Here is a 13,371-nt window from a genome sequence, read left to right on the forward strand (position 1 = left end):
GTGGAACAGGGGGCTGTCTAGGGAGGTAATTTGGAACTTTAATTTCCAGTTTGACCTCGAGAGGAGACTAGCTGTTTCTGTTTTCGGTACACTCTGTGGCAACAAATGCAAAAGTTGTGCCTTGAACCCTGAGAGAGAAAGAGAATTTAAAGGTCAAACCCAATTGCTTTTTTCAATTTCTGTAGCTTTGATAGTCATATTTTAGTGAATAGGAGAAATATATAAATTATATTTAAAATTTAGTAATTGGGAAAGGCATTGATTGCATATAGTAGTGCTAGCTTTTTTAATAGGGGAAAAACTGAACTTTATGGCATTGCAGTTTTGTATAGTTGTAGCACTATAAAAAATTAATAATCATATTGTTAAATTTTGTAAGTTTTATCAAAATTCTAATATATTGTGACATGCAAGAAGGTTGTGATTGTTACAACTCAAGGGCAGACAGAAACTCATTTCTTTTGAGCAATTCCCACCATTACAGTGAACAATATTACCATGTCTCAATAGTTCAATTTAGAAGTTTAGGTGAACCGTGATTGTAGCCTGGGCTCCAAATACTTTGGGTGCTTTCCTCATCTATTCAGATTAAAGATACAGTGCAAGTTTCTCAGAGGACACACAGGATGGTAAGAACATAAGAAATTGCCATGCTGGGTCAGACCAAGGGTCCATCAAGCCCAGCATCCTGTTTCCAACAGAGGCCAAAACCAGGCCACAAGAACCTGACAATTACCAAAACACTAAGAAGAACCCATGCTACTGATGCAATTAATAGCAGTGGCTATTCTCCTCCAAGAACTTATCCAAACCTTTTTTGAACCCAGCTACACTAACTGCACTAACCACATCCTCTGGCAACAAATTCCAGAGCTTTATTGTGCGTTGAGTGAAAAATAATTTTCTTCGATTAGTCTTAAATGTACTACTTGCTAACTTCATGGAATGCCCCCTAGTCCGTCTATTATTCGAAAGTGTAAATAACTGAGTCACATCTACTCATTCAAGACCTCTCATGATCTTAAAGACCTCTATCATATCCCCGCTCAGCCATCTTTTCTCCAAGCTGAACAGCCCTAACCTCTTCAGCCTTTCCTCATAGGGGAGCTGTTCCATCCCCTTTATCATTTTGGTTGCCCTTCTCTGTACCTTCTCCATCGCAACTATATCTTTTTTGAGATGCGGCGACCAGAATTGTACACAGTATTCAAGGTGTGGTCTCACCATGGAGCGATACAGAGGCATTATGACATTTTCCATTCTATTAACCATTCCCTTCCTAATAATTCCTAACATTCTGTTTGCTTTTTTGACTGCTGCAGCACACTGAGCTGACGATTTTAAAGTTTTATCCACTATGACGCCTAGATCTTTTTCCTGGGTGGTAGCTCCTAATATGGAACCTAACATCGTGTGACTAAAGCAAGGGTTATTTTTCCCTATATGCAACACCTTGCACTTGTCCACATTAAATTTCATCTGCCATCTTTTTGCTTTTTCACCTTTCAATTTCACTATACCACTTTGGACCTTTCTCTTTCTTGGATATATCTGAAAAATGTTTTGTCACCTTGCTTTACCTCTTTGGCAATACTTTCTTCCACCTGACATTTTGCGTTCTTGATTTCTTTCTTTGTCTCCCTCAGTTTCACCAGATATTCTTCCCTGTCTTCCTCTTTTTGGGATCCTTTATATTTCTTGAACGTTGTTCTTTTTGCTTTTATTTTATCAGCTACTTCCTTTGAGAGCCAGATCCGTTTCCTATTTCTCTTACTTTTGTTTACTTTTCTAACATATAGATTTGTTGCTCTTGTAATTGCTCCTTTTAGTTTGGCCCACTGTTCCACCTCTCTCGTTTTCTCCCAGTCTTTTAGCTCTATCTCCAGGTTCATCCCCATTTCGACAGTTTGTATTTTTGAAATTCAAAATATGGGTTTTTGTGTGAGATCTCTGTATCTTATTTGCTATATCCGACCATACCTTTTGATGATCACTGATGCTGAGGTGGACACTCATCCAGACATAGAGACATTATCCCCGTCAGTGAGCACTAGGTATAACTTCCTCCCTCGTGGGTTCCATCTACTTCTGGTAGATACCGCAGAAGGGATTCTCCAGACTATGTCCGGCAGGTTAAAATCTCCAACAAGCAATACCTCTCCCTTCTTTCCCACCTTTTGGATATTTTAAACCAAATCTCTGTCCAGTTCTTCCATTGGAGTCAGAGTTCTGTAAAACCACTCCAGTAAAAATGGATGCACCATCATCTTTTTTTTTTTAGGATGGCCCATGATGCTTTTTCTCTACCCCACATTCCTTGCAGTTAGTTGCTTGGATATTGTTTTTATATAAAGAGCTGCTACTCCCACTTTTCTGTCCTCTCTGTCCTTCCTTTAACAAGTTATAGCATGGATTGGCTGTATCCCAGTCATGAGAATCCGTGAACCACGTCTCTGTAACAGCAACAATGTCTAAGTCTGCCTCCACCATTAGGACCTACAGGTCTGGGATTTTATTGCCCAAACTACGAGCATTTGTAGTCATAGCTTTCCAATTGTTCTCCCTTGATTTGTTTTTTGAGCTGATTGATTTTATCTGCTCCCACTTACTGTATTGCTTGGGGGTGACATGTCAATTTTATTGGCCATTTCCTGCCACCCCCATTCTTTAGTGTCTCTGCTAATATATGGACTTTTAATATAAGGTCTATAAAATCATGAGGGTATTAGAACAGGTAAATGTAAATTGGATATTTTCCTAGCATGTAGACAGATGGACTCAGGACAAGTGGGTTTATGCTACCCTGCCAGCAGATGGAGAACAAGCAAGCTGATGTCACAGTATATATAGCCCTGCAGTGACCCCAGCCTGCCAGTATTCTCCGTCTCCAGCAGATGGTGGACGTGCATCTCCCTATGGGGATTGCTTCAAGCTTTTTGAAAGGAGAAATTTAAAATTCTAAATTCAGGAAAATAAAGTCCCACTCTCCTGCAGTGATACCTAAAGGTCCCTCCCCCAATTGAGAATTCCTGAGGTGATTTCTGTGGTCCCTCGGAGGTGTTCCTTGATCTGGTAGCTGCGTTTCCTGGTGTGGAATTAGCTGCTAGGTCAGCTGAAAGGCATTGGGTGCAGGAGGCTGAGCGCGGTGGGGACAGCAGATGCCCTTTCCCCTCGCAGTTGGAGACCGTCTCTGTATTCAGCCGGTAAGCACTGAGCTTAAGTAAGGTTTAAAAAAAAAAAAAAAAAAAAAAAAAGTTTTAACCTGAATCAGAGACAGAGGGGTTTGAAGACTTCTTCCGGTCTCCTTTCTCAGCGCGCCATACTGACAGTCATTCCTGCTTCTGGTGGGGTTGGGGACTTGAGCAGTCTCCGGTGGGCTAGGCCCCACATTTAGGCTTTGTTCTTGCACGCCACGTGGTAGGCTGCAGCGGCCATTTTTGCGCGCTCTTGTGCGTGGGCTACTGCCCTCTATAAGTCATTGGTGTGCACAGTGCATCGGATCTGCACTTGGTTTTTGGGTGCTCTTCTTACGCGCCCAAACTTTTTTAAGCGATTAACTTGGCGGGCATGTTGTGTGTGCACCTTGCCGTGCCGCCTTCTCCGCATTTATATTTTGTACGCATTTCTTTTTTGAGCGCGAGCCGTTTTGATGCACCCTTACCCTATGGTAGTGTCTGTAAGCAAGAAGCCTAAGCATCTTCCTATTTGTGTTGCTTGTCATATTAGGGCTTCTAACCTGTGTCAGTGCTGCTCAGATGCTCGGGGAGAGTTGTCTTCCTTGGCTTTTGCTAAGCCTTGCTCTTCTAATTCGGATGATGGGTTGGTCACGGCTTTGACTGGGGAGATGCTAGATCTTGGTTCTCCCTTGATAGGCTCTTTATTGGTGAGAGAAGTTCTGTGGGACTAGCTCCAGTTCCTTCTGGACCTGGCTGCTTTTTCTTGGATGCAAATTTCTCAAGGCTTACAATCTTTTCTTCAGGCGTAGTCCTCTGTGTCCCCCTGTTTCTGTCCGGTTGGACCCTCAGCTGGTGGCTCCTTCCTCTTCCAGTCCTATGCCTAAGCACGCTGGTGCTTGTCTCTGTTCCCTGCAGGTATTCCCGACAGGAATCCGGATGGCACTGATGATGTTGATCCTGATTTGCTGGGAGATAGGGAAATTCCTCCAGGGCTGGACCTGTATCAAACCATGTTGCAGTTCTTTCATAGAGATGAACTGCTGGCCCTGATTTCCCAGACCTTGAAAGAGCTGGGTGTCCCTGGTTCGGATGCTATGTCTGAGCTGAAGAAGAATCCCATTTTGGTTTCCTTACTTAAAGCCTCTTGGTTTTTTCCCTGTGATGGATGCCATTCAGGAATTGATTGATCTGGAATGGGACGTCCCAGAGGCAAATTTTAAAGGGGATCGGGCTTTGGAAGGCCTGTTACCCCCTGGATTCGACTGTGAGAGCGTTTGCGTTGTTCCAAATTGGATGCTCTGGTATGTGCCATTTCTAAGAGGATGACTATCCTCAAGAGGGAGAAGCGGCCTTGAAGTATGTACATGATAAGAAGGATTGAGGTTATTCTTAAGCAAGCCTTTGAAGTGGTGGTGATGAATTTACAGATTGCCTCCTATTGCGCCCTCGTAGCGAGATTTTGTCTGCTTCTCTCTCAGGAGGTTGATGAGTCTGGAGGGAATTCCAGAGCAGTTATGGAACCTGCTGCCGCCTTTTTAGCAGATGCAGGCTGGGATTTGGTCCGAACCTCGGCCAGAGGAGTGGCTTTGCTGATAGTGGCCAGATGTTAACTCTGGTTGCGAAATTGGTTGGCTGACACAGCTTCCAAAGCCAATCTTACCAAGATGTCCTTTAAAGACTTGCTCTTGTTTGGGAGCAAGTTGGAGAAACTAGCCAGCAAGTGGTTGCTGGAAGATAAGAAGCAGATATAGTGCCCTTTTGATATGAGGGGTCGTCTCCGGGGCTCCAGGCATATTTGTCCCTACAGAGGGATGACTTTTCAGCAGACTCAGCCTTTCGGTAGGACTCGATTTTTTTAGTCCCCGACACTCCAAGAGAGGAGCAGGCTCAGGTGGCAGATCCTCCTGAGCTGCCCATTGAAGGTTTGTCGGCCTACCTTCTGGAACAGGAAATAGGGGGACATCTTTCTCTCTTATCGGAGGTGGGTCGAGATCACGTTGGACCTGTGGGTCCTGGAGGATACGAGAAGGGTATGTACTGGAATTTTGCAGTATTCCTCTGGACGTGTACATAGTGTCCCCTTACCACTCCCTGCAAAAGAATCAGGCAATGGAGTTCATGCTTCAAAGGCTCTTCAGACTGAGGACTGTGGTTCCAGTGCCCATGTCTCAAAGTATGGGGCGATATTCCATTTATTTTGTTGTGCCCAAGAAGGAGGGCACCTTTCATCTGATTCTGGATCTCGAGGGTCAACCATCACTTGACGGTGACTCGTTTTTGCATGGAAACCTTACGCTCTGTGATAATGGTGGTGCAGTCAGGGGAATTTCTGACCGCCTTGGATCTGTCAGAGGCTTACCTTCATATTCCCATCCGATTGAACACCAACACTTTCTATGCTTTGCGGTATTGGGGGGCCATTATCAGTTTTGGGCATTGCCTTTGTACTAGCCACCACTCCCAGAACATTTTCCAAGGTTATGGTGGTGGTAGTAGCGGCGGCCTTGCGAAAAGAAGGAAACCTGGTGCACCCAAATTTGGACGAGTGGCTCATTCGAGCCAAGTCTCGGGAGGAGAGCCACCTGGTGACACACAAGGTGATCTCCTTATTGCAGGAGCTTGGTGGGTGGTAAATCTGTCCAATAGCAATCTTCAGCCGTCCCAGTCTGAGTATATGGGGGTGCGGTTTGCCACGGGACAGGACAGAGCTTTTCTACCAGACGTTTGGATCCAGAAATTGATGTCTCCAGTGCGTCAGATGATGAACACAATACGCCCAACTGTGTGGTCCTACCTACAGATGTTCGGCTTGATGGCGGCTACCCTGGAAGTGGTGCCATGGGCAAGGGCACATATGCGTCCTCTTCAGCGTTCTCTATCTCGTTGGAACCCACAGTCTCAGGACTATGCAGTTTGGCTCCACTTCCCGATGGAAATCTGCTCCCACCTCCAGTGGTGGTTTGCGGGAGGATCATTTGAGAAAGGGAGTTATCTTGTCTTCTCTGACCTGTTTGGAACTCATGATGGATGCGAGTCTCTATGGTTGGGGGGCTCACTTTCTGGAGTTAACGGCCCAGGGGCATTTGAATGCCAAAGAGTTCTGCTGGAAAATCAATCCTTGGGAGGTACGGTTGGCACATTTGCAGTTCAGCCACAGATCTGTCACTCACATTGCAGGAAAAGACAATATAAGAGTGGATTTTCTCAGCAGGGAGAATCTTGACCCAGGAGAGTGGGTGTTGTCAGCCGAGGCGTTTCAGCTGATTGTGGATAATTGGGACCTTCCGTTCCTGGACCTGTTGGTGACTTCTCAAAATGCGAAGGTTCCTCGATTCCACAGTCGCAGGAAAGATCCATGGTCGCTGGGCATAGACTATCTCAATTAGGTCTGGCCAGAAGCCAGATTGTTTTCTGCCTTTCCTCCGTGGCCCTTGCTGGGCAGGATAATTTGCAAGATCTAAGGCCACAGGGGGCTAGTAGTCCTCGTGGCGCCAGACCGGCCCAGGCATCTATGGTATGCAGATTTGCGGTAACTCCTGGTGGAGGCCTCCCTTCTACTTCTGCCACACATGGCTCTGTTACAGCAGGGTCCGGTTCTTCACAAGGACCAGACTCTATTCTGTCTTACGGTTTGGGCCTTTAGAAGGCTCGCCTCTTAAAGCATGGTAATTCTTCTCAGTGATTGCCACTTGGAGAGGTTTTGAGGAGCGGGGTGTTCTTTCTCGTTCAGTTAAGATCCCTCTGATTCTGGATGTTTTGCAGGATGGATTGAATAAAGGATTGGCCCTTAATTCCTTGAAGGTGCAGGTTGCGGCTCTTGCCTGTTTCGGAGGCCTGGTGAATGGTGTTTCCTTGTCTCATTCTGATGTGGCCCATTTTGTTGAAGGGAGGAAAGCATCTTAAGACACCACAATGGAACCAGTAACCTCAAGGGAAGCCTAATTTGGTGCTGAATTGTTTGGTAGGCCCTACATTTCGACCACAGCATAGTCTTTCCTTACGGTTGTTGACCTTGAAGACTGTGTTCTGCGAGTCAAATTTGAGCTGCAGGCCTGTCTTACCCGGGAGCCTTTCCTTCGAGTGACTCCAGTGGGCGTTACAGCTGTGTACTGTTCCATCCTTCTTGCCCGGAGTAGTCTTGGACATTCATTTGAATCAGCCCATCTCATTGCTATCCCTTGATAAGGCCAGGGATGCTGAGGAGTTTCGCCTCTTGTGCTCCTTGGATGTCAGGTGACATGTTGAGTGGTATCTGGAGGTCTCTGAGTCTTTTCAAAGGACAGATCGCCTAATTGTTTCCATGGCGGGAGTAAGCAGAGCGCTCCGGCTTCACGGACTACCATAGCTTGTTGGATTAAGGAGGTAGTCATGGCAGTGTATGTGGATGCTGGAAAGCTGTTGCCTACTCAGGTTAGGGCTCGGGCAGAGGTTAGTCTGTTGTCTCCCATTGATATCTGCCGAGCTGCAAAGTGGTCCTTCTTACACACTTTTCCCAGGTTTTATCTCTGGATATGCAGGCCTGGGAGGATGCAACCTTTGCATGTACAGTGTTGACCAGACTGTGTCAGCCTCTCACCCTGTTGAGGGGTAGCTGAGTCCATCTGACTACACCAAGGAAAACGAAATTATCAGGTAAATAATTTCTCCATTACTCTTTCACAAAATACAAAGACTAGGAACACTTCATGAAGTTAGTAAGTAGCACATTCAAAACAAATTGGAAGAAAATTATTTTTTAATTCACGCACAATTAAGCTCTGGAATTCATTGCCAGAGAATGTGGATAAGGCAGTTAGCTTTTCTGGGTTTAAAAAAAGTTTCTGGAGCAGAAGTCAATTAACTATTATCAAAATAGACATAGGGAATAGCTACTACTTATCACTGCACAATAGCAGCATGGAATCAATTTACTGTTTGGAATCTTGCCAGGTACTTGTGACCTGGATTGACATTGTTGGAAACCAGAATACTGAGCTTGATTGACCCTCTCTCTGACCCAGTATGACAATTCTTATGTTCTTAGGCTTCATCAGTATATGGTGGTTGAAACCACTCAAGAAGGCCAAGAGGTCTGCTATTCCTTGGTACCCTGGGGGAAGGATTCCCATACCTTTATTGCCAGATATTGTGGCCAAGGCTGGTAGGATAGATGAATTTAAAAAAAGTTTGGACAGCTTCTGGAGAACAGGTCTAGAAACAGTCATTAGCCAGATAGATGTGGGTATCTCCATCTTATACTTCTGAGAGTGAGAGAGAAGGAATGGAGTTTGTTAGGTTCTATTGGTGGTCTTCCAAGTGACTTGTACTGACTACTATCAGAGACAATGATAGGCTTGATGGACTGTTGGTCTGTCTCAGCATGGCACATCTTACATTTTTATGAAGAAGCTCAGATTTGTAGTTGGGAATCAAATTCTAGTACTGTATATTGCCTTCTGGCTTATTTTGTGCACTGTGGGTACTCACAAAATGTCTTGCAATTGTGGCATTTCTACATAAGTGGGGAGTTTGTGTTTCACTTCTTGGATGATTGACAACTCACAAGTATATCTTGCATAGGAGCAGAGGAATCCATGCAGAATATCATCCATGTATTTCAATCACTAGGGTTTATCAGTAACTATCCCAAATCTAATCCAAGCCCCATACCTCATTTGGAGTTTAAGGGCTTTGCTAGACACAACCCAATTCATGGCTCATCTTACCCACCACTGGGGCCAAGGATAAGTGGTTGTGCAGAAGGAGAGATTTAGAATCCGCAGACATCAGCTTGGTCTATATTAAGAATGCCAGGCGCTATGGCTTCCTCAGTTATAATTTCTGGTGGAATCAAGCCACTCAGGTACCTAAAGAAAGCATCTGTGTCACAAAAAAATTAAGACTTCTATTTTGGTGGCTCTCCCATTTTAATTTTACCTTGGATTTATTTTTCCTCACTAAATTGTTGTAACTACAGATGCTTCCATCCCAGTTTGGGGGCTCACCTGGGAGGATGTGGACCATCCCCAGAGATTAGGAAAAGAATGAAGAGGGAGGAGAAGGGGGGTTTCAGCACGGGGGTGTGGGGGGAAGACAACAAGTTCTGTCTTGGGCGTAGTAAATTTGTTTAATTGAAGCCTCTCACGGTTTTATGGAAAATCAATTTGGTTTATACCCTGCTGATGAGGGTTTCATTTGAGTCTCTTGAGCTCAAGTATCTATCTTGGAAGGTCACTTGTTTTGGTAGCAGAGTCAGGGGTCGATGCAGCCACATCCCCTGGATGCCCAGTGCAGTGTTTACATGAGGAGCTGAGTTAGAAAAGGGCATGTTAGGGGACAATTTTGGATCTGCAGTGCTCGGTTGCCACGGGCGCTCAGTACAAGCATTTGTTTTTCTCACTTATTTAGGCTGTGTTTTTGTTTTGCTTTTTAAAAAATTTTGCTGAGGTTGCTGAAGTATCTTATATTGAGTGCCCCTGTCTAAATTATGCAGCAATAAGAATTTTTAAACATTTTTTTAAAATTAAGTCCAACATTTTTCTCCACTGCAAGCAGAAATAAGTGTCACAATATTTCCAAGTAGGAGAACACACTCATCGTGACATAGAGGACTGTAATTATTTTTTTTTTTATTTCTCATGAGCCCTTGATTCACGAATTGACTTTACTCCAGTTCAGGGGGAGAAGTTAAATTTGCCGCATTAAAAAGTGTGTGTTGGACGCCCAGCACTTTCCTGCATCGGGAGATGATAGCTAATAGTCTCATCTACGCATTTTAGGCACGTGTTTGGGATACGCTAATCTCCAAATTGTTTCAGGTGCTAGTCTAGCACACCCAAAATGCGTGTCCAACCGCGTGTAAACGTGTGTGCTAAGCTGGGCGCACTTTATTGCATCGTCCCCCTCGGTGAGCTCTAGGCTGTAGTGACTTATCCACCTTATATTAGGGTGATGCTTTGTATGCATCTTAACATTGTAATGATGGCAGAAAAAACCCAAATAGTCTATCTAGTCTGGCAAGTTTCTTATGCTAGTAACCTGCGCTCCGTGAAGGGTAACCTGCACTCCACCAGGTTACCCCACCGTATTTCTGTTAAGGGTAGTAACTGCCTCTCCTCGCCACTTTCCCCCAAGCCTTATGTTAAGGGTAATAATATTATCAAAACCATGCAACTGACAAACCCATAACAAAATTACTGCTGGCAACATTTTTACAGGGTGAGAAGCCTTCTTAATGATTCAGACAATGCTGCTTGAACTTGCTTTGCTTTTGGACTTGGCCGTATAAGCAGTCCTGTGCTTTTTCTCTAATGACTGCTCATCATTACCCCGAACTGTTAAAGTCAGGCCACAGCATTGGCCGTCATCTGAGTCCAGTTCCCATTTTTTTTCTTCCCTGCTGTCGAAACAGAGAGCAATTTTGCAGTTGCTTCAAAATCATGAAAGCTAATTGGTTAAGGCTAGTAATCTCCATGCCTTCTGTAAGGGGGGGTAGTTGTTGTTCCTAAGGTAGTGTCGCTTTCACCTTAATCAGTCAATCATTCTTCCTCAAGCCTCCCATCCACAAAGGTGAAAAGTTCCTTCATTTCCTGGGTTGCAAGAGAGCAGTTGCTGTCTTCCTGGAGCAGAACAAAGGCCATAGACATTATCTTTGTTTCTTTTGACCTCCAATAGCCTGGGAGTGTGTTAACAAAAAGTAGTCTCTTGTTGGGTGGCAGACTGCATCTCCTCCTGTTATACCTAGACAAGCCTGACCTTGCACGAGTATGTTGAGATCCATAATGTTAAGATGGTGGTCGCATCGGCCATTTCTCTAAATTCTATTTCTATTGAGAAGATTTGCAAGGTGTTCAGTCCACACATTTTCATCCCATCACTATCACGACAGCCTCTCAGCAAGGTAGTAGGTTTGGACTGTTTATACTCTAGTGTTTTTCAGAGATAGAACCCAACTGCATCCCTTCTCTTTTTCTATATTTTGGGTTTGTCTTCTCTGTTTAGAAAAAGTAATAAATAGAAAATGGGATTTTTCCCCCCAACAAAATTATTGCCTGCACATTGGTAGTCATGGTTGTTTATCCCCTTTTTTTGTTAGACAACCATTAACTACGTAATCTCATGTGTGTGCCAATCAGATGAATTGCTGGTCTTCAGAGAAAGCGAAGTTACTTTCATGTAACAGGTGGTGTTTGCAGGAGACAGCTCTTCAGTCCCTCAAACTCACCCGGCTTCCTTTAAGGAGGAGTTCTGTCCCCTAATAAAATCTGAGGGAATCTTTAGGACTGTTGCATTGTGGGAGTGACTGTGTGCAAGCAGGGAAAAGGCCTTTGTCATTCAGGAGAACTCTGGAAAGTTTGGTGCTGAGCACGGTCATGTCACTACAACATCTGTTGCATGTACTTTATTTGCCATTTAATTCCTAAATAATGACAAGATTTTGCTTTTTTGCACATGTCTAATACCACTTTCTCTCTCCTCTCCTTCAGGTGGTAGCTTTTCTCCATACAGTTCTGCTGTGTGAAAAACTGGAGTTTAGCACGGCCCTGGTGGTTTGCCCATTAAATACGGTTTTGAACTGGACAAATGAGTTTGAGAAGTGGCAGGATGGCTTAGAAGACGATGAAAGCCTAGAGGTATTCTATTTTAAAACATCACTGTTTTGTGCAGATTAAGAAAAGAAATTGATTTTGAGGCTTATATTCAATTAGTCTCCAGGTTGGTTAAAGTCAGACTTAAAAAGCTGAATAGTAACTTTGGGGAAATTGAGGAACAGGCAAAACGAGTTTATTTGCATAAAGAGCAAGGATCTTTGCTTTTAGTAGAAAGTTCTTAAATCTCCCTATAGTGATAATACGATGTTAATCTCCTCTCCGGGAACCACCGAAGCCGGAGCAGATTCCTAGACCGTCGGGCTTAGCTGTCCCTCGATGGCCACCGATGCCATCAGTGCTACCGTCCTCTGTGCCGCCACCACCACCGATCTTGATGCCTTGTCATTTTCCATTGGTGCTACCCTCTCATCCAACTGGACTTGGACTTTTGTCTCCATCTGAAGGGCCACAGGGTGAAGGAGACCCACCATATGACCCTTGGGGGGACAATTCCTCTGACTCACAAACTTCTGAAGACATTTTGTCAGAGCCTTCACCCCCGGAAGAAAGACGCCGCTCCCCTCCGGAGGACATTTCCTTCGCTAGTTTTATCAAGGAGATAGCAACAGGATGTTTGTCCTCACGAAACCCACCCGCCACCCCACGGAGTTGGGTTCGCTTACGTTTTATTTTATTTTTCGCTCGTACTTTTTGCTACAAACGAGACTGAAGGGGGGATCCCTGGTGGCTACAGGGTTAGTGGCATGCTGGGCATTCTCAGTGTGCCAGTCAAAGTTCTAGAAACTTTGACAAACGCATTCTGTGGCAGGGCTCCATCCAATGATGGAGCCCTGCCACATGTGAGGACTAACATCCTGCTGTCCTGGGAGAACACCTGTTACAGGTAAGCAACTCTGCTTTTCGTTTCCATAGGGTAGACACCATGTCCCTCAGCTCTCCCCAGAAAATTTGCAAGGTAGGGCACTCCCAAAAGCAATGTACAAAGTGAGGAATGGGACGTGAACACCTTAAACAGATTAAGGTAGACAAGACTCCCATCCTATAAGCTCGCTGTTGTGAATAATATGCTTGGTGAAAAAACTTAAATTGCTTGTCTTGGAGGTTTGCATTTTCCAGTATGACTGGAATTTTCAAAAAAACAATATCAGAAATTGACAAAACTGTAAACCATTATTCCATTTATTTAACAAAGAGGGTAGATGTAAGTTTGTTTGGATATCTAATAGAGCTTTATAAAATTGGGCACATTTTTGCCGTGTCCCATCTTTACCAATCTTTACCAATCAGGAGTTCTTGTTAAGTCCTGAAATTTTGGGAATAATGGATTAGCTTTTATCACCTCAAATATAAAATGTCTTAACTGTAAATAGAATGTACCAAAACCAAATAAAAGGATTGTGTAAATTCAATTATAATCCAGCTGTAATCCAACTAATTCAAAATTTTTTCAAAATTTTTGATTATTTTCTTTAAACCACATCAGCAAGTCTGGCGTACTTTACTGTAGAGTTAAAGCCGCCCAGACCTTTCAATCGTTAGCGGTTATGAGAGAACACAAAAGTGTTTCAAAAGCCAATTTTGATCAACCAAAAAGGTATATTGAA

The 13,371-nt window shown here is 44.1% G+C and overlaps 1 protein-coding gene across 4 annotated transcripts in view; it reads left to right on the forward strand.

Moving 5' to 3' along the window:
• ATRX (ATRX chromatin remodeler) overlaps positions 1 to 13,371 on the forward strand; it is a 327,972-nt gene that overhangs the window by 160,135 nt on the left and 154,466 nt on the right. For all 4 annotated transcript variants that reach the window (XM_029607651.1, XM_029607652.1, XM_029607653.1 and 1 more), the window contains one exon: positions 11,642 to 11,788. In XM_029607651.1, the coding sequence (XP_029463511.1) occupies positions 11,642 to 11,788 (147 nt within the window). The remainder of the gene's footprint in view (positions 1 to 11,641; positions 11,789 to 13,371) is intronic.

Source organism: Rhinatrema bivittatum, chromosome 6 (assembly GCF_901001135.1).
Source record: "Rhinatrema bivittatum chromosome 6, aRhiBiv1.1, whole genome shotgun sequence".
NCBI lineage: Eukaryota > Metazoa > Chordata > Amphibia > Gymnophiona > Rhinatrematidae > Rhinatrema > Rhinatrema bivittatum.